The sequence below is a fragment of the Brassica rapa genome, chromosome A03 (assembly GCF_000309985.2).
Source record: "Brassica rapa cultivar Chiifu-401-42 chromosome A03, CAAS_Brap_v3.01, whole genome shotgun sequence".
Lineage (NCBI taxonomy): Eukaryota > Viridiplantae > Streptophyta > Magnoliopsida > Brassicales > Brassicaceae > Brassica > Brassica rapa.
In genome coordinates, this window is record NC_024797.2 from 37,276,328 (window position 1) to 37,294,483 (window position 18,156).

Genomic DNA, 18,156 nt, shown 5'->3' on the forward strand with positions numbered 1-18,156 from the left:
AAAATTAGTTCTAATAATTTTAATTAAAAAAAACAGTTTAAATAAAAAATAGTTAAAAAAATAGTTTTTAATCACAAAAATATAAATAGTTTAATAATTAACAAAAAAAGTTTTAATAAATAAAAAATAGTTTAAAAATTAAAAAATAGTTTAAATAAATCCCAAAAACAGTTAATAATTACAAAAAATAGTTTTAAAAATATTTAAAATGTTTAATAATTACAAAAAATAGTTTTCATAATATTAAAAATATTTAATAAATATAGAAATTTATATTTTATATATATAATACATAAAACGTTTTATAACCACAAAAAATGATTTTAAATATTATATATATGATTTTTAATCTTAAAAAAAGTTTTATAGATTTTAAAAATGTTTAATAAATATATAAATGAATTTAAAATGCAAAAAATAGATTTTATATACAAAAAACGTTTTCAACATATATATATAATTACAAATTCAATTTTTATAACCACAAAATTAATAAAAACTAAAAAAAAATTCAAATCAAGTGAAATACATAATCAAACTCGATTTTACACAAATCTACCATTCACCCTAACAAAATCTATAAATCTCATTCCAAAATCATCAAATCTACTTAAAAACCATACAAATCTAACCTAAGAGAGTGGGATAGGGTTCATACATGAGGATTAGGGTGGAAATCGCGAGGGAGAAGAGAGAAAGCGCCGGAAATCGCAAGGGAGAAGAGAGGAGTCGACGAAATCGCAGGGGAAAGAGAGAGTGCGGCGGAGAGAAATGGGGAAGAAGGTCGGGCTCGACCTAATAAAATGAGGGGTCCGACGGAAATTATCCGTCGGAATTTCCTCGGAAATCATTAATTCAATTTTCGCGAAATATTTGGCGGCTTGGTTTACCCGATTAAATGAAAATATTCCGAGGAACCAGGGTTTGGGGTTTCAAAACATCGATTATTTTCGCCGTATTTCATTTCTTATACAATTATAATGCATACCATTGAGGATTCTTTGTATAGATGATCATAAACCATGAAATAACAAAATTTCAAAAATAATTGTAAGTATTCCCTTTACCATTTGTTAAAGTGTATAAGTGTTTCTCTTATGTTGTGTGGTTTTCGTTCATGCAATCGTAAAAGTGTTTGTTATTGGGTAAAACACCAAAGTTTGACTTCATAATCTGGTTAAGATACTTAATGAAGGTTAAATACGTGTTATTCAATCCGCAATACGTTGTTTTCGGTTTAAAACCCCTAGTTCCTCGGAATTTCCTCGGAATTTTCAGAGGGAATTCCGAGGAAAACCCTATCTTCGTCGGAATTTCCTCGGAAAATTTCAAGGAAATTCCGAGGAAAAAGAATGTATAATCAAATCCCTAAATCGACAAGATCTATTCCGAGGAAATTCCGAGGAAAACCTATCTGCCCTCGGAATTTCCTCGGTATTTATATTTAAAAAAAAAAAAAGGTCGACGCTAGTCTGTTTCCGAGTCGTCATCACCAGATGAATCTGAATCTGGATCTTGGTGAAACTCTCCAATCACTGGTTCATCCTCTACGTGAACGGCGGCTTCCTCTCCGAAGACGGTTAAATCGACTACAAGGCCAACTCCACCTAAATCTTCTGCTGCACTTAAGTTGCCGGATGTGCTTGGTTGTAGTGGGTCTTCCAGCTCAGAACTTCCCTGAACTCGGCCTCTCGGGTTGAGTCTTGTAACAGTAACCCATGGATCATCTCTATTCCTTACCCGGGGGTACTTGATATAACAAACCTGATCGGCCTGAGAAGCAAGAATGAAAGGATCATAATATTGCACCTTCCGTCTCGAATTTACTGATGTAACACCAAATGCATCTGTTCTCACACCTCGATCTGGAGTGTTGTCGTGCCAATCACAATAGAAAACAGTACAGTGCAATCCAACCATGCCCAAATACTTGATTTCCAAAATCTCATGTATGTGTCCGTAGTATACATCATCTCCTGATGCAGAACAAACACCAGTATCATAAGTCGTACTCGAACGTCTCCTCTTCTGAGTTGTGAATGCATATCCTCGAGTACAAAATCTCGGATATGACTTCACAACAAAGTTTGGTCCAACGACCATCTCGCGTATCCAATCGTCAAATGTTTCACCTCTGGCCAAACCAACACTCACATAAGTAAACATCCATCCACCAAATTCTCTCTGCTTCATTTCTTCTAGTTCGTCCTCTGTGGCGTATCTATATTCGAACCGCTTTTCTGCCATGAAAATCCTCTCATATTGAAGAACATCTTCGCAGTTGGTGAGTAAATATGTTTGCAAATGACTGCGCTCCTGATCAGTAAGTCGACGGTCCTTTGGTTTTCCGCTAAGTCGTCCAACGTCTGTGAAAATGTCTGGAACCTTCCAATGATATGTTGCCCGTTCGCCTCTATCATCATGCCGAGCAGGTCTTCTGTTTTTGGTCTGAACTTCTGCTGGAAAGTAGTACTCGGCAAAGTTTGAAGTTTCTTCATTGATCATCTGTGCAACTATAGAACCTTCCACCCTACTTAAATTTTTCACCATCTTCTTCAAATAGAACATATACCGCTCATACAGATACATCCATCTATACTGCACAGGACCACCAAGTTCCAATTCTCTTACCAGGTGAATAACAAGATGCTCCATAACATCAAAAAATGAGGGAGGAAATATCTTCTCAAGGTTGCACTGAATCACGGCTATGTTAGTCTTCAAAATCTTTCCCACGAATTTCCGGAGGTGGACTGTCAAACACCCTCTTGTTTTTCGTAAACAAATTCCTACTTCTACGATATGGATGATCTGGTGGTAGAAATCTCCTGTGACAGTCAAACCAACATGTTTTCCTTCCGTGTTTTAGTTTGAAAGCATCAGTGTTATCTTGACAATATGGACATGATAGCCTTCCATGCGTTGTCCATCCAGATAACATACCATATGCTGAAAAATCACTTATTGTCCACATTAGTACTGCCCGCATTTGAAAGTTTTCTTTATACGAAACATCGTATGTTTCAGCACCTTGAGCCCATAGTTGTTGCAACTCATATATTAGTGGCTGAAGAAACACATCAAGTGATCTCTTAGGATGCTCTGGTCTGGGAACGAGAATCGAGAGAAACAAAAACTCTCGTCGCAAGTACAAGTTTGGGGGTAGGTTGTATGGTGTAATAATGAATGGCCATAGAGAATACTGTCTTCCACTCTTGCCAAACGGGCTGAAACCATCAGTACATAATCCAAGGTAGACATTTCTTCTCTCATACGCAAAGTCGGGATACTTTGATTGGAAATGCTTCCATGCTTTTGCATCTGAAGGATGTCTGATCTCACCATCTGTTGAGTGCTCCGCATGCCATCTCATTGGTTGCGCTGTGCGTTCAGACAGATACAGCCTCTGCAACCTTTCCGTCAAAGGCAAATACCACATCTTTTTATATGGTACTGGAACTCTTCCACTCGTATCTTTATAACGAGGCTTCTCACAAAATTTGCATGAAACCCGCTGTTCATCCGCCCTCCAATAAATCATGCAGTTGTCTCTGCATACATCTATTACCTGATACGATAAACCAAGACCAGCTACGAGTTTCTGAACCTCGTAGTATGAGCCAGGAGCTACATTATCTTCGGGTAGAATACCTTTTACATAATCAGCAATCGCATCCACACAGTCTTCAGCCAAATTATAATCCGTCTTAATGCCCATCAATCTTGTAGCAGATGATAAAGCTGAATGACCATCTCCGCAACCTTCGTACAATGGTTGCTTTCCAGCATCCAACATATCATAAAATCTCCTAGCTTCGGCATTCGGTAAATCTTCCCCTCTAAAATGATCATTTACCATCTGCTCAGTACCTACACCGTAATCTACATCCGTTCTAATTGGATCTTCTAATCTAACTGCTGGCTGAGGTTCGCTAGTACTACCATGTTCATAATCAGTTTCCCCATGATGATACCAAATTTTGTAACTTCGTGTAAACCCACTCAAATATAGATGAGTCCAAACATCCCACTGTTTAATAACTTTTTTATTTTTACAATTAGAGCAAGGACATCTTAACATACCTGTTTTTGCTTCCGGTTGTCGGTGAACTAACCCCATGAATTCGGTTAAACCTTGTTGGTATTCTTCCGTAAGCAATCTCGTGTTCGGATCCAAATGAGGTCGATCGATCCAAAAACGAAAATAATTTGAAGAAGACATGTTTTTTATGAATCAAATTCGTGTGTAAAGAGAGTGAGAGGGAGGATGAAGATATGGAGTGAATGAAGAGGAAGAGGGGTGCTTGTATTTATAGTTGAAATCCTGCCGACAGACCGAGGAAATTCCGACGGAATTCCGATGCAAACGGCTAGTTCGTCGGAATTTCCTCGGAATTTTTAAAATCCCCCAACGGCTCTCCAACGGCTCTCTAACGTCTATAATATTTCCTCGGAATTCATCGGTTTTTTCCGAGGAATATAATTTTCCTCGGTATTCCATAGGAATATTCCGACGGAATGAATTTTCCTCGGAATTCCGTCGGTATATTCCAAGGAAATTCTGAGGAAACCAAATTTTCTGTTTCCTCGGAATTTCCTCGGAAATTCCTCGGTATATTCCGAGGAATTCATTTTCCGTCGGAACGTCCGTCAGAATACCGCTGTTTTCTTGTAGTGCATGAACAAAAGGATAAGCATGATCATTTACCAAGGAGAGAAAGCAATGATGGACGCCAAAGGACTTGGAATTACTTGATGAAAACAACTTCAAAACTCCAAGGAAGTTTCTGTCCACTCTTTTCATTCACTGAATTTCCCTTGAATTTAATTCTTTTGTATCTGATTTCTTTCCTTTTTATATAGGTACAATGGATTTGAGGACAAATCCTTTTGAAGAGGGAGAGTATGATGCGCCTCAGTACATGAATCAGTACATGGAACCAGACCAGGATGGAGATCAAGACGATCAGATCATTCCAACCAAGGTTCAGGCAGCCGATCGTCCCAGACAGACATACCGAGCTGTGTACCGGATCGAACCGCGAGCAGCCGGAGAGGAGCTAAGGTTGGAACCACGTCCAGATGATCGAACCCACCGTACCGGAGCTCGTCTTCCCCGATCAACTCGCCAAGCCAAGACTGATGGTCGAGCCATAACTCACTTTGATCGAGTGGAAACCGAGACACACCATTGTCTTTCCCTTTTGGTCCATATCCGAGTGTCCCGACGAACGTACTGATGGATCAGCCGGCCAGTATGATCAGTTCTTGAACTTTGATGATCAAAATTTCTCTAAGGCAAGGATTCTACAACTATCCAAAGACTTGGGTCGTGCTGGGACCAAGCTGGTGCATGAGCTTTACCCAGATGCTTGTCATGACCGCACCGCGTCCGTCCTGCTCCTTACAGCGAAGGAACCACTTGGTTCGGACGAACCTGGACGTTAGCCGGAGAGTCTCTTAGATCAGATCTGAGATCTAAATACATTGTCTTTAATCTTCATATCTAGATCTAGATCTAGATCTATCATTAATACTTCTTATGTCTTTTTCTAGTATAAATATGCAAACACTTCTCATAATAAAATCATTCCATTTTCTTTCAACTTTTGAGTCTTTACTATTTGTTTTTTGTTTAGAACACCTCTTAGTTTTCTTGGTGTGGTTAGCTCCAAGTTAAACGCCTCTTTCTTGTTGGACCGGTGCGTCACATCCGGCAACAAATCGAGTTTTGCTTCCTTGTCGGACCTGTGAGTCATATCAGGCGATAATCAAGCACCCTGGTAGTATCATTGGGCCATCCGCAACCCTTTGTGTCACCGTTCATTCCATCAGTTATCCTTCCTCACGGATCGAGTCCATATCTTTTCTTACCGGTCGAGTGTTCGTTCCTTAGGGCGCATCAGCTAACATATGAGAAAACGCGCTTTCTTGTTCGAGCTTTTCTTGAAAGGAAGTCTCCTTTGGTGTTACTGGATCTGTCTTTATATACCACTTCTCCGTCTTGGTAGAACCCCCATAGAGTTTTAAACTCATTAAGTTCAGTTGCAAAAGATGGCCAGTCATCAGGTGTATCGATCATTTTGACTAACTCTTGGGAGTCAGTAACAAAACAATTGCAGTAAAGCTGGTGGCAAGATAAACATTTCAGAGCCCATACCAAACTTTTTAGTTCAGTGTGAAGTGGCGAGAGTTTCTTATGGCTGCCGTGGAGTCCGAGAATATCTATCGAACCGTCTTGTAGCTGTAAGATCCATCCTACTCCGCTCGTGGTTTCATCATTTTTCCACGATCCATCCACCCTACATATGAATGTAGGTACTTCCGTAAGGGTTCTTGCACTACAAAAGAACATGTGAGTAACGACTACGATTTACGACTACAAATGTGTAGTCGTAAATCAACTTCAACTTTACGTCTACATTACGACTAAGGTAAAGTCCGTCGCAAAATAAATGTAATTTTGCTACTAATATAGTTAGTCGTAAATTAACTTCGCATTTACGACTACACTTTCAGATAGTCGTAATGCAGTGGTAAATTTGTGACTAAATTACTTCTAAAATTTTCCATCTGATTAAGGACCAATTTACGAGAAACGTAGTTGCACATTAGTAGTTAAGTTATTATCAAACATAAATTCGTTGTAACATCGTGACCTACCAAAATTGAAATTTCCCTATAAGTATGATCTTCTCCTTCATTCTTAAGATGCACAAAGAAAAAATGAAAAAGAGTAAAAAAAATATCTAGAAATATCTATGAGCTTCGTAGTTGGATGTATGCACATACAGATTCAAGGGGAAGAGTAACAAAAGAATTTCTCAACGGAGCAGATATATTCATGTACCAGGCCGTACATACGTCTCTCACACTGGAAACGGGTAAAATGTTCTGTCACTGTCGTAAATGCAACAATATCAAGTTTGCTGCTAGTCAAACGGTTTGGAAACATATAGTAAATAGAGGATTTATTCCACATTACTATTCTGGTTGAACCACGGCGAAGGTGATAATAGGAATGAAGCTAGTAGTAGTAATCAGGTTGAAAATATTCGTAACAGAGATGAACCACATTTGCCTTCTGAAAGTTGTAACCTTCAAGAGGATCATATGGTAGATCATGATAGGATGCATGATATGGTTACAGATGCATTTCGTGAAATAAGATCAGTAATAGAGGACGTAGAAAATGTAGAGGGGCCTAACTTGGATGCAAAAAGATTTTATGAAATGCTAGCAGCAGCTAATGAGCCAATTTATGAAGGTTGTAGAGAAGGTCTTTCTAAATTATCATTGGTAGCTAGGATGATGAATATCAAAACTGATCATAACTTACCTGAAGTTTGTAAGGATGCATGGGCTCAGTTGTTTAAAGAGTATTTGCCTAAAGATAATCTGTGTGCTGAATCTTATTATGAGATTCAAAAACTGGTTCATAGCCTTGTCTTACCTTCGGAGATGATTGATGTGTGTATAGACAAATGTATGATATATTGGGGAGAAAATGCAGAATTGTTATAGTGTAAATTTTGCAAGAAGCCACGATATAAACCGCAAAGACGTGGGCGGAATAGGGTGCCGTACCAGCGGATGTGGTACTTACCTATTAAGGATAGACTGAAGAGATTATATCAATCTGAAAAGACGGCAGCAGCAATGAGATGGCATGCAGAACATACTCAGAAGGAAGGCGAGATCAATCATCCCTCTGATGCAAAAGCGTGGAAACACTTGAATTCGGTGTACCCTGATTTTGCAAGCAACCCCCACAACGTTTATCTTGGGCTCTGAACAGATTGCTTTAGTCCATTTGGAATGTTTGGAAGACAATATTCGCTTTGGCCAGTCTTCTTGACGCTATACAACCTTCCACAAGAGATGTGTATGGAAAAGGAATTTCTTTTCATGAGTATATTGATACCTGGGCCAAAACATCCGAAGAGGTCCCTTGATGTGTTTTTTACAGCATTTGATAGAAGAATTGAATGAATTATGGTCAACAGGCGTGAAGACATATGATTGTTCAGCGAGAACAAACTTTACAATGCGAGCAGTTCTTTTGTGGACCATTAGTGAGTTTCTTGCATACGGCATGTTGTCAGGTTGGACGACGCATGGGAGGCTATCTTGTCCTTATTGTATGGGTAGCACAGACGTGTTTCAGCTGAAGAATGGTAGGAAGACGTCCTAGTTTGATTGTCATTAGAGATTTCTTCCCATTAACCATCCGTACCGAAGGAACAAGAAATTGTTTCCGTCAAAAAGTGTTGTACGAGACACCGCTCCACCATATTTATCTGGAGAGGAAATCAAGAAGGATATTGATTACTATGGTGGACAGGACACAGTCAAGAAAGGGGGTAATTGGAATACTACTGCAAATATGTCTGGTGGTTATGGGACACAGCATAATTGGCACAAGAAAAGTATATTTTGGGAACTTCCATATTGGAAATATCTACTTCTACGCCACAATCTTGATGTGATGCATATAGAGAAGAACTTCTTTGACAACATCATCAATACATTGTTGAACGTCCCCGGGAAGACAAAAGTTAACAACAACTCAAGGTTGGATTTGCCTGCATTGTGTTCTAGGATTGAGCTGCATATTAGAAACGATGGGAAAATTCTGGTTCCCAATTCCAGATTGTCAGCAAAAGCAAAAGCAGCGTTGTTCAAGTGGGTGGCATCAGTTGTGAAGTTTTTTGATGGATATGTTTCAAATCTATCAAGATGTGTTGATCAGCAAGGACAAAAGTTTTCAGGGATGAAGAGTCATGACTGTCACGTGTTTATGCAACGACTTCTACCATTTGCATTTTCGGAGTTGCTTCCAAAAAATGTTCACGAGGCACTTGCAGGTAACAAATAAAGTTATTATTACTTCTTGTTGGAAAAAAAACTTATAAAAAGTATCTTACATTGGCTTGTACATTTGTAGGCATCGGAAATTTTTTCAGTGATCTTAGTGCACGCACCTTAACTGTAGATGTCATCAGACAACTTGATGAGAATATCCCGATCTTGATGTGCAACTTGGAGAAAAATTTTCCTCCGTCATTTTTTGACGTCATGGAAAATTTAGTTGTCCACCTTTCATACGAGGCATTGCTTCGTGGACCTGTGCATAATGGATGGATGGATGTATCCTTACGAGCGAGCCATGAAATATTTGAAAGGGAAAGCAAAAAATCTTGCTAGGGTAGAAGGTTCAATAGTTGCTGGGAGTTTGAATGAGGAAACATCTCACTTCACGTCGTAATACTTTGGGTCCCAACTCCGTACACGGAAAACGACTACGAGCAGATATGATGATGGTGGTGTTATGCCGACATATATTGTTGAAGATGTTCCAAACATATTCTGTCAGATTGAACGTCTAGGTGGGAAACTGGAAGAAGCTTGGTGGTCGAGTACAGATGACGCTCATAGTGCCCACACATTTACACTGCTTAACTGCGAGGAGATTGAGTCATTTGAAAGAAGTTTGGTGGTCGAGTACAGATTCTACACGCTGGGAGGGCATTATAAATTGTAAGTCTTCGAACTTTCTTAATTTTTATTAAATATATATTAATTAAGTATTTATTGAATGCGTGAGTTTAGTTTAAAAAATTTTTTTATACAGGCAGCCCAAGAAGGAGCAGCACCATCTCTGGCCCGACTTTACAAGATGACACACCAGCATTCTGATGGCACCTTTTCGCATCCTCAAGCAGAGAGGATCTACAACACTGTTGAGGCTCGGATCAAGGAGGTCCAGACTCAGTTGTCGCAACAAAATCCTGAAGGTGCACCGGTCCAGCTGTCCACCGTCGAACAAGACAAAATTTTTGAGCAGGCAAAATATTCGATCTTTTAAATATATGTTTATTTACATTTTTTATTCTTTAACTTTGTTTTACATATGTACTAATTAATATCTATTTATTAATTGAAGGTTGTCCCGAAGAAAATGGGACGTATGGTCGGGATCGGGACTGTGAACGATGTCCCGAGGGCGAGAGCTGAACACGCTGCAAGAATGGAAGAAGAATCTTCTCTCCGTAGGGATTTGACAGCTGCCAAAGAAGTCATAGCCAACCACAGGGACAACTTTACGTTTATGGCAAATATTTTTGATCTGATGATAGAGTCAACCCCAAACGTAAACCCGACTCTTGCCGATAGGTGGCTGTCTCTACGTCCAATCTTTATCCCCGATCGCACTCCGGAGGAGCAAGCGGATTTAGAGCAACGTGCGGATGAGCATAGTTCCGACCTCTTCGACAAAATAAACCTTAATACTTAGTTTTTTTTCGGTTTTAGTTATTTTGTATTTTGAATGTTTTATATTATGGATATTATTATGTTTCCGGATGTTAGATAGTTTCTTTTAATTTTATCAAATTTTAAAAATTTTATATATTTGATTTTAATTAATATATAAAATTCCTAAATAAATACAAAATTTGAAAATAAATAAATAGAGTTGGTCGTAAAGAGGTCGATGTAAAATTACGACCAGTAAACATTTAACGTCGATGTAAAGCGATCGTTATCTTACGACTAATAAGCATCGACATAAGAGGTAAATTGGTCGCAAGGTTACAACCAATGTACGTCTAATATATGAGACGTAAATTTGCGTCACCTTTACGACCAATGTATTTACATTTAACTTACGACCAACTGCCTGAGTCGTACATGTACGTATGATTTACGACTAACTCATTTAGTCGTAATATTACGACCAATGTGCCTCTAATAATTAATTACTACCAGCTAGTAAACGACCAATCGGATTTCAAAGTTAATTGGTCGTTGTTGGGGTTGAAAACGGTTACGACGAAGTTAATATCCAAACCTCCGCAAAAAAAGTGTGAGTGTCTTTCTGCGACAATTATGCATCGTAAAAATGGTCACGGCAAAGGATCTCGAGAAAAAACCTTGTTCGAGTCTCGGTTGGATCAAACACCAGCTGTCCCAAGGTAATGGAAACGTATCTAAACCAGCCACAGATAAGTTCGAGTGTGGCGATAGTAACACGGACAAGCCAAGCTCGGTCGCTACGTAGCGACCGAGCTTTTCCGAAACGTCGAATACGACACGCATCCATGCATTCTCGTCTACTCTTTGATGTTATCTCCCGAAGACCGTAGCAAACCCATTTCATGTTTCTCGACATTGGAAATCATCAATCGAACTTTGCGATAAAAACCGTAATAAACGCTTTGAGCCAAAAGATGGCCCCAAGGGACCTAAGACATGACTCGAAGCCCACTTTACGATTTCTTAACCAAAATCCCGTAAACCGTAAGACGGTTTACGCTTGGTTCGCAAAGAAAGATAAATGTCAAGTTTCCGAAGATAAATACGAAGTTTTGGAAAATAATTACGAAGATCGGGAAAAATGGAATATCTCCATATTTAGGCTATGACGGCTTAAGGGCAGAAGGGGAAAAGCGTAAACCGACCTAGGAGCGAGTATATAAAGAGTCCTAGGCGAGAGGCATGAGGAGAACTTTTTTCGGAGCAAACTTAGCACTTAAAGCAATTAGGCAACTTTCCGTTTTTGTTATTTCGAGCTGCGACTCAATTAGGTTTAGCTGTCTTAGGGTTGTTAGAACTAGGAATCTCGCCGACAGCTCTCGAGTCCAGGCTTATACCTTGCTGTAAACGCTCATACGCAAATTCAGAATAAGACTTCTCTTTTCTCTCTTTTTACGATTTCTTATACTTATTCGTTGTTATCTCGTGTTCTGATTGCTTGGCGTGTGGTATTAGCAGATATACGGGACCTTTGGAAAACTAGGGCTCTCCTACTTTTCTAATTTAAACGGAAATCGACAGTGTGAATTTTTGTTTCCACAGTTTGGCTCTAGAAGGAAGGGGGGGGGGTACATATCAATCTAACTCTCAACCACATCACGCTCAACTAGACATGTCAAATGACGACGCAGACAACGTGCAAACTCCTCTCAACGGAGGAAGCGGCACTAATCTCCACACTCCAGCAGCGGACGTATCCGCAGCCAGCGCACCAGCGAACGTTGCGACGCTCGAGGAGTTAAAAAAAGATGTTCGCCACCTATGAAAAAAGGTCGGAAGAACATGATAAGCTTGTGAACACCTTGACCAAACAGGTCAAAACCTTAACGACAAGGACTCGAGTAATACATCCCCGCGGAACCATGAAAGTTCGCGGGAAAAGACTCGACTTTGCAATCCCACTCGACAGGCCTGGAACGACGCGGGAACGACCCTCGGGCCAAAACCCTAGCGAAAATTCTCCTGCCGAGAAAAAAAATCTGAGAGTCCTCCACCTCCCGCGAAGGACTCGGAGGTTAATGAAGTCAAGCACGTCGACTTGGATCCCAGCGACGTCTCCAACGATATTGAGGAGCCGATCTGCTCGGGAAAGCTCTCCGTTTGATAAGCCAATGACGCAAGAAGAGAAAATCCTCTATTGGAACGAACAAGAAGAGCTGGCTGAAATGCAAACCGAGATCACTTGCAGCAAACGCCGACAAGCTCGGAAATCTGCTGAAGAGACGTCAGACATCCGCGATCTTCGCGATTACATCACCAAAACTGCGGTGGAAGTAAGGGCTGTGAAATCCCAGATCCATCACGCTACCAGTGCTGCCCCTGAGATCGATACACTGCTGGAGGGGGCTCGAAAGACACCCTTCACCGCTCGCATCTCTGATATGAGGGTATCTGATCCGGGAAAAACCAAAGTACCAAAGTATGATGGTATGACTGATCCTAAAGCGCACCTTCAGGCTTTCCACATCACGATTGGAAGAGCCAGGCTGAAGGACGGCGAAAATGACGCCTGCTACTGCTGTCTATTCGTCGAGAATCTGGATGGAGCAGCGCTCGAGTGGTTCGCACGCCTTATGCGAAACTCTATCGGAAGCTTGCGACAGCTCGCATCAGAATTTCTCAAACAATACTCTATATTCATAGATAGAGAAACTTCCGATGTTGATATCTGGAGTCTGTCCCAAAGGGAAGACGAACCCCTCTGCGAGTTCATCAGCTGGTTTAAGCTGGTGATGTCCAGGGTCAGGGGATAAGTGACAAAGTGGCCATTGACGCGCTCAGAAAGACGCTCTGGTACAAGTCAAAATTCAGAAAGTGGATAACCCTCGACAAACCGCGGACGATCCAAGACGCCCTCCACAAGGCAACAAACTGCATCATAATCGAAGAGGAAAAAAATGTCTTATCGCAAAAGCATAAGTCGATGAGACAATCCTCGAAAGATGTAGACCCAAAAACGAAGAAGAAAAACTCTCTTAACGACAAGTACGTCCATCACGAGGGGGAAGAACTCCAAGGGGCGCATAACTACGCGATCAGTTCAGATCAAGGTCGAACCACGGGGAATACATGGATTCCAATCAAGGGTACGACGAAAACTCCTTCTGCGAGTTCCACCAGTCCCGAGGACACTCCACGACCAACTACAAAGTCTTAGGAGCGAGATTGACCGCAAAGCTACTAGCTGGAGAGCTCTCGGAAGTAACCAGCGTAAAGGATCTCATCCTCGAGACCGATCACCCCCCAAAGACAGACAGAAATCCGCCCGCGGAGAAGTCCCCTCAAAGAAACCAATTCGGGGAGAAACGCGGAAGAAGGCCGGACGACAAAGGAAACGACAATAATCGTCGCAGAGTCAACATGATCATCGGAGGATCGCAATACTGCAACGATACGGTTTCGTCCATCAAGGCTTACCAACGGAAGGCCGAATCGAGTGCAAACTGGCCTACATAGTGTCCTCCCCGAGATGGTCAAAGCAGCTCAATAACTTTTACGAAGGATGAAGCCGGCGGGATCGATCAATCTCACTGCGATCCGCTCGTCATAGATCTTGTCATACGAGATCTGGAAGTCGGGAGAGTCCTCATTGACACGGGAAGCATGGTCAATGTTAACTTCTGCGACACTCTAATCGGATGAACATCGAACTTGGACAAGTAATTCCAAAGCCAAAACCACTTACAGGTTTTTCAGGCAAAGTGTCAATGACTCTCGGATCGATCCAGCTGCCAGTCATGGCCAGGGAAATAAAAAAAATCGTCGATTTCGCGATGGTCGATCATCCAGCCATCTACAATGTGATCATGGGAACCCCATGGCTCAACGCCATGAAAGCCATTCCATCTACATACCACCTCGGTGTCAAATTCCCAACCCAGAACGGAGTCGCAACCATCTAGGGTTGTCAGAAACAGTCGCGGCTATGCTTCTTCGCGGAGCATAAGTTAAGGCAAATGGCGAATTCCGCAACGGAAACTCGCAAGCGCACGAAGTTAGCTCAACCTTCGGCAAAAAAACACTTAAAAGAAAGACGATTCGATATCATTTGCTGACGCGAACACTTCGGACATTGAAACTCAGCACGCTTCCGAAGTCGACACTACGACTCAACCGGAAAACCCGGATAAAAACATTGACCCTGCCACGGACACCACGATCAAGGCAGTCAGCATGGCGATAATCGCCGATTAAGAATACTCGCGGCATAAAACAGAACTACGAGATGACTTGATCCTCGAAAGAGGTACGTAGACAGCTCGTCAGAAGATGAGGTCAGCTATCCCCCTCTCTAAAAAGGGGGGGGGGGGGAGTGGGTACGTATACTCGTATACTCCCACGTTTTAAAAGACGCATCATTGTAATCGAGTTTTTTAAAACTTTACTACAATACACATTTTTTCTTTTACTGAACACTTACGCTCCAATTAACGCAAAAAGTCTCAGGACACACTTAGAAAATTTACAAACATTAGACTCTTGTCAACGGCCTTATCCGGCCCAAATCGCGAAGCAATCATTCTTCAGCACCTAAAATATATGTATAGTCTTCGAAACAACTGCAAGACATCACCAAGTTAAAAATCGAAACTCTGCAAACAATTCTCCGAACGCGACCATAAAAACCCGACAAATATTTACACCCCGTTCGTCGATTCCGACGAACACGCCAGCCGTCTTAAACAAACGCAACTCGATCACTATTTTGATCCTCGAACATCCAACACAAGGATAAAAGCGTGCTATAGAAAAAATCCGAAATTTTGTTCTAGCACTTCCAGTTGGCTTAAAAATTGTCTTTGGAAAGATGCTTGATTCGTGCCATACAAGTCATATAAGCCGAGAACCTATTGCAGACTTTAAATCAGTATGAATCAGGTAGAAATTGCAACAGGAAAATTGATAGGCGGCTAGTCACCGCACAAACCTTAAAACCGAGAGTAAACCTAGGTCTTGCCCTAAACCCATCGCATTGGTCTCTAACATCTCAAGACATGATATCTAAAAATGATACGAGATCCTAAACCATGTCTCTCCGTTCATGTCTCAACGTTCTCGAAAATTCGTAAGAATAAATAATTTTTACGAAAACTCACGTCTCGAACAAACCAACAGATTGAACGTCTCAACGAAATTAAATATGAGACGACAACTCATTTTTACTTCAAACCCACTCGAAACAAAGTAACTCAAAAAAACATCCATTATATATATAAACCGCATAGCGGTTGGGATTCAAAGCCACCAACGGCCAGTCCCGATAAAGATAAAACCAGCCAAAACAGGCCAATACAAAGTTCAAAGGCCACATTCGGCCGGACATAGACGAACGAAAGCCACACTCGGCCGCAAAATACTAGATAAGGGAAAAAACTCCTTCACGTCAAACGCTCACCTCTTACAGATCAAAGTTCCCGGACAAGGAAGCTCCGAATGCATCCGCGGGATAGTTCACTTCCTCGTCGTTACCAGCGAACTCGGTCGTGGCCTCTACAGTATCGGGAGAAACCGGGATGGGATCCCAGAATCCCTGGATCCTCCCGTCGATCGGGGGAATGAGCGTCTCAGCATGGGCTTGGTTTTTCATGCCATCTTTCATGAACTTCATCTCCTCCTCGAAAACGTAGTCTTCCGCCTGCGTTTTCCAAAGACTCCCGACTGAACCGCGGTACTCACGGTAATCACCCACCAAAGTGTAAGCATCCTTGAGGTTCCCGTACTCAATCTGGAACTGAGAGGCACGACTCTTTATCACCTCGACTATCTCCCTCTTACCCTTCCGTTCCGCCTTACGAACGGCCCTCACGTGATCACGAGCAAGTTTCGAGTCTCACTCCAACATCTCGCCTTGCATATGAGCCAGATCCCTCTCCGCCTTCTCCTCTTTGAAGCGATAGACCATGGCCTCTCTATGGCTCGCCTCAAGGGCCAAGCCAAGCAAGTTCAGACCCTGCAAAACCAATTAACATGTTTTAGGCAGGAAAAGGAATATATAGAACTATAGGAAAAATTCTTGAAAACTAACCCCATTGATAATCGAGATCCTTCCGTAACGGTGCTCGAACTTTCCGATTCGTCCACAGGCGGGGGAGGATCAAAACTTGAGGGTAGGCCGGCAAAGAAATCATCAAAATCGGGGATAGGGATCTCGCTCGTACTACTTCCATCGCCGTAAGCAAGGTCCGGGTCTCATCCTGGGAGCATAGAATCATCCACTGAACTCTATGTCACCAAGGTCGATATCCTTACCCTTCGAGGAGCTCAATCCTGTCGTGCCCGTGGGAGCAACATCGAAACCCGGAACGTCAGGCTCGGAATCGCTGTCTGTTTCCGCACCCGAAGCAGGACCGGGATGTGCGAGCCTCAACGCCTTTCGAACTCTCTTTGTCGTAAAGGAGGTTCAGAAAAATGGACCGTTCCTGAGAAGATCCCTCACTGCGATCGTATCTTCAGGAAACTGAGCAATCGGATTGATGAAGGGACGATCATTCGGCAGACTCCGAAACAATGGGATGCAACTCTCTTCGACAGACGCGGCGTTTATACGAACAAAGAAGAAAAATTTCTTCCACGAGTTGAAGTTGGAAAGAGACCCCTTGACCAGCGACATGAAGTTCCAAGGGACCAGTTGGTACTTTTCCGTATTCCTAACGATCTGCAACCTGAAAAGCACTTCGAAGTGGTCGACAGTAAGGGAGAGACCGTGCTCGTAGCTCAAGATCAAAACGCCAACAAGGTGCTTGATACTGAGGGGATTCAGCTGACTTATCGACACCTCAAAACGATCCAACACGCAGACGATGATTTGGGGAATCGGTAACCACAAGCGGCAGCGCACTATGAATGCTTCGTAACAAGTAAAGTAACCCTCCGGAGGACTACTAGCACGCTCTCCTTGATGAGGAACCGTAATTCCACCATATCTGGAATTCGGTAGAACGACCACACGGTACGAAGAAAGCCGGTAGTGCTCCTACTCGGTGCACCTTCTTCGACCAAACGACGGTTCATGACTGAGAACAACTTCTCGTTGGGAGGTGTGATCGAACCATACCTCGCAACCCACCATGCCTCATTCTCAGCCGGATCTACCGAATGAGGCACGAACTCGATCTTCGGCACTAGGAGCTCTTCGTGGACATTTGCGGAGGAGGTGCCTTTCTTCGAAGTCTTTTTCTTACTTGGCATTTCGTAATTTTCAAGTGAAAACAAGAAGAAGAAGATGGAGAAGAGGGAGAAATTCTTTCAAAGGAACTATTTATGAAAACAAGCAAGTGAAAAATTATGAAGAAGTTACCTCCCTTCTTCTAGGCATGGGAAATTGCTATTTACCTGCGGACTTTTGGATATGAACTTCGCCCAAATACGCTAATGGGCTGGGGGGCTAATTGTTTTGGTTGAAAACGTTTACGATAAAGTTAATGTTCAAACCTCCTCAAAAACAAGTGTGAGTGTCTTTCTGCGACAATTATGCTTCGTAAAAAATATCATGACAAAGGATCTCGAGAAAAAACCTTGTTCGAGTCTCGGTTGGATCAAACACCAGCTGTCCCAATGTAACGAAAACGTATCTAAACCAGCCACGGATAAGTTCGAGTGTGACGATCGGAACACGGACAAGCCAAGCTCGGTCGGTACACAGTGACCGAACATGCGCACTTCTTGGTCGCTACGTAGAGACCGAGCTCGAGCCAAGCTCGGTCACTACGTAGCGACCGAGCTTTCCCGAAACGTCAAATACGACACGAATCCATGCTTTCTCGTCTACTCTTTGATGCTATCTCTTGAAGACCGTAGCAAACCCATTTCATGTTTTTCGACATTGGAAATCATCAATCG

General features: G+C 42.0%; 1 protein-coding gene across 1 annotated transcript; it reads left to right on the plus strand.

Annotated features, from left to right (window-relative positions):
- Nucleotides 1-4,495: 4,495 nt before the first annotated feature.
- On the plus strand, nt 4,496-9,287 carry LOC117132991. Its single transcript, XM_033288736.1, has 2 exons — nt 4,496-8,867; nt 8,948-9,287. Exons 1-2 carry the CDS (start codon nt 8,387-8,389, stop codon nt 9,205-9,207), a joined length of 741 nt encoding a protein of 246 aa, XP_033144627.1. The 5' UTR covers nt 4,496-8,386; the 3' UTR covers nt 9,208-9,287.
- The last annotated feature ends 8,869 nt before the right edge of the window (nt 9,288-18,156 follow it).

Coding starts and splice junctions, on each gene's coding strand:
- LOC117132991 (XM_033288736.1), top strand. CDS start 8,387: ATGTCTGGTGGTTATGGGACACAGCATAATTGGCACAAGAAAAGTATA. Junction 8,868..8,947: donor TGTTCACGAGGCACTTGCAG/GTAACAAATAAA, acceptor GTACATTTGTAG/GCATCGGAAATTTTTTCAGT.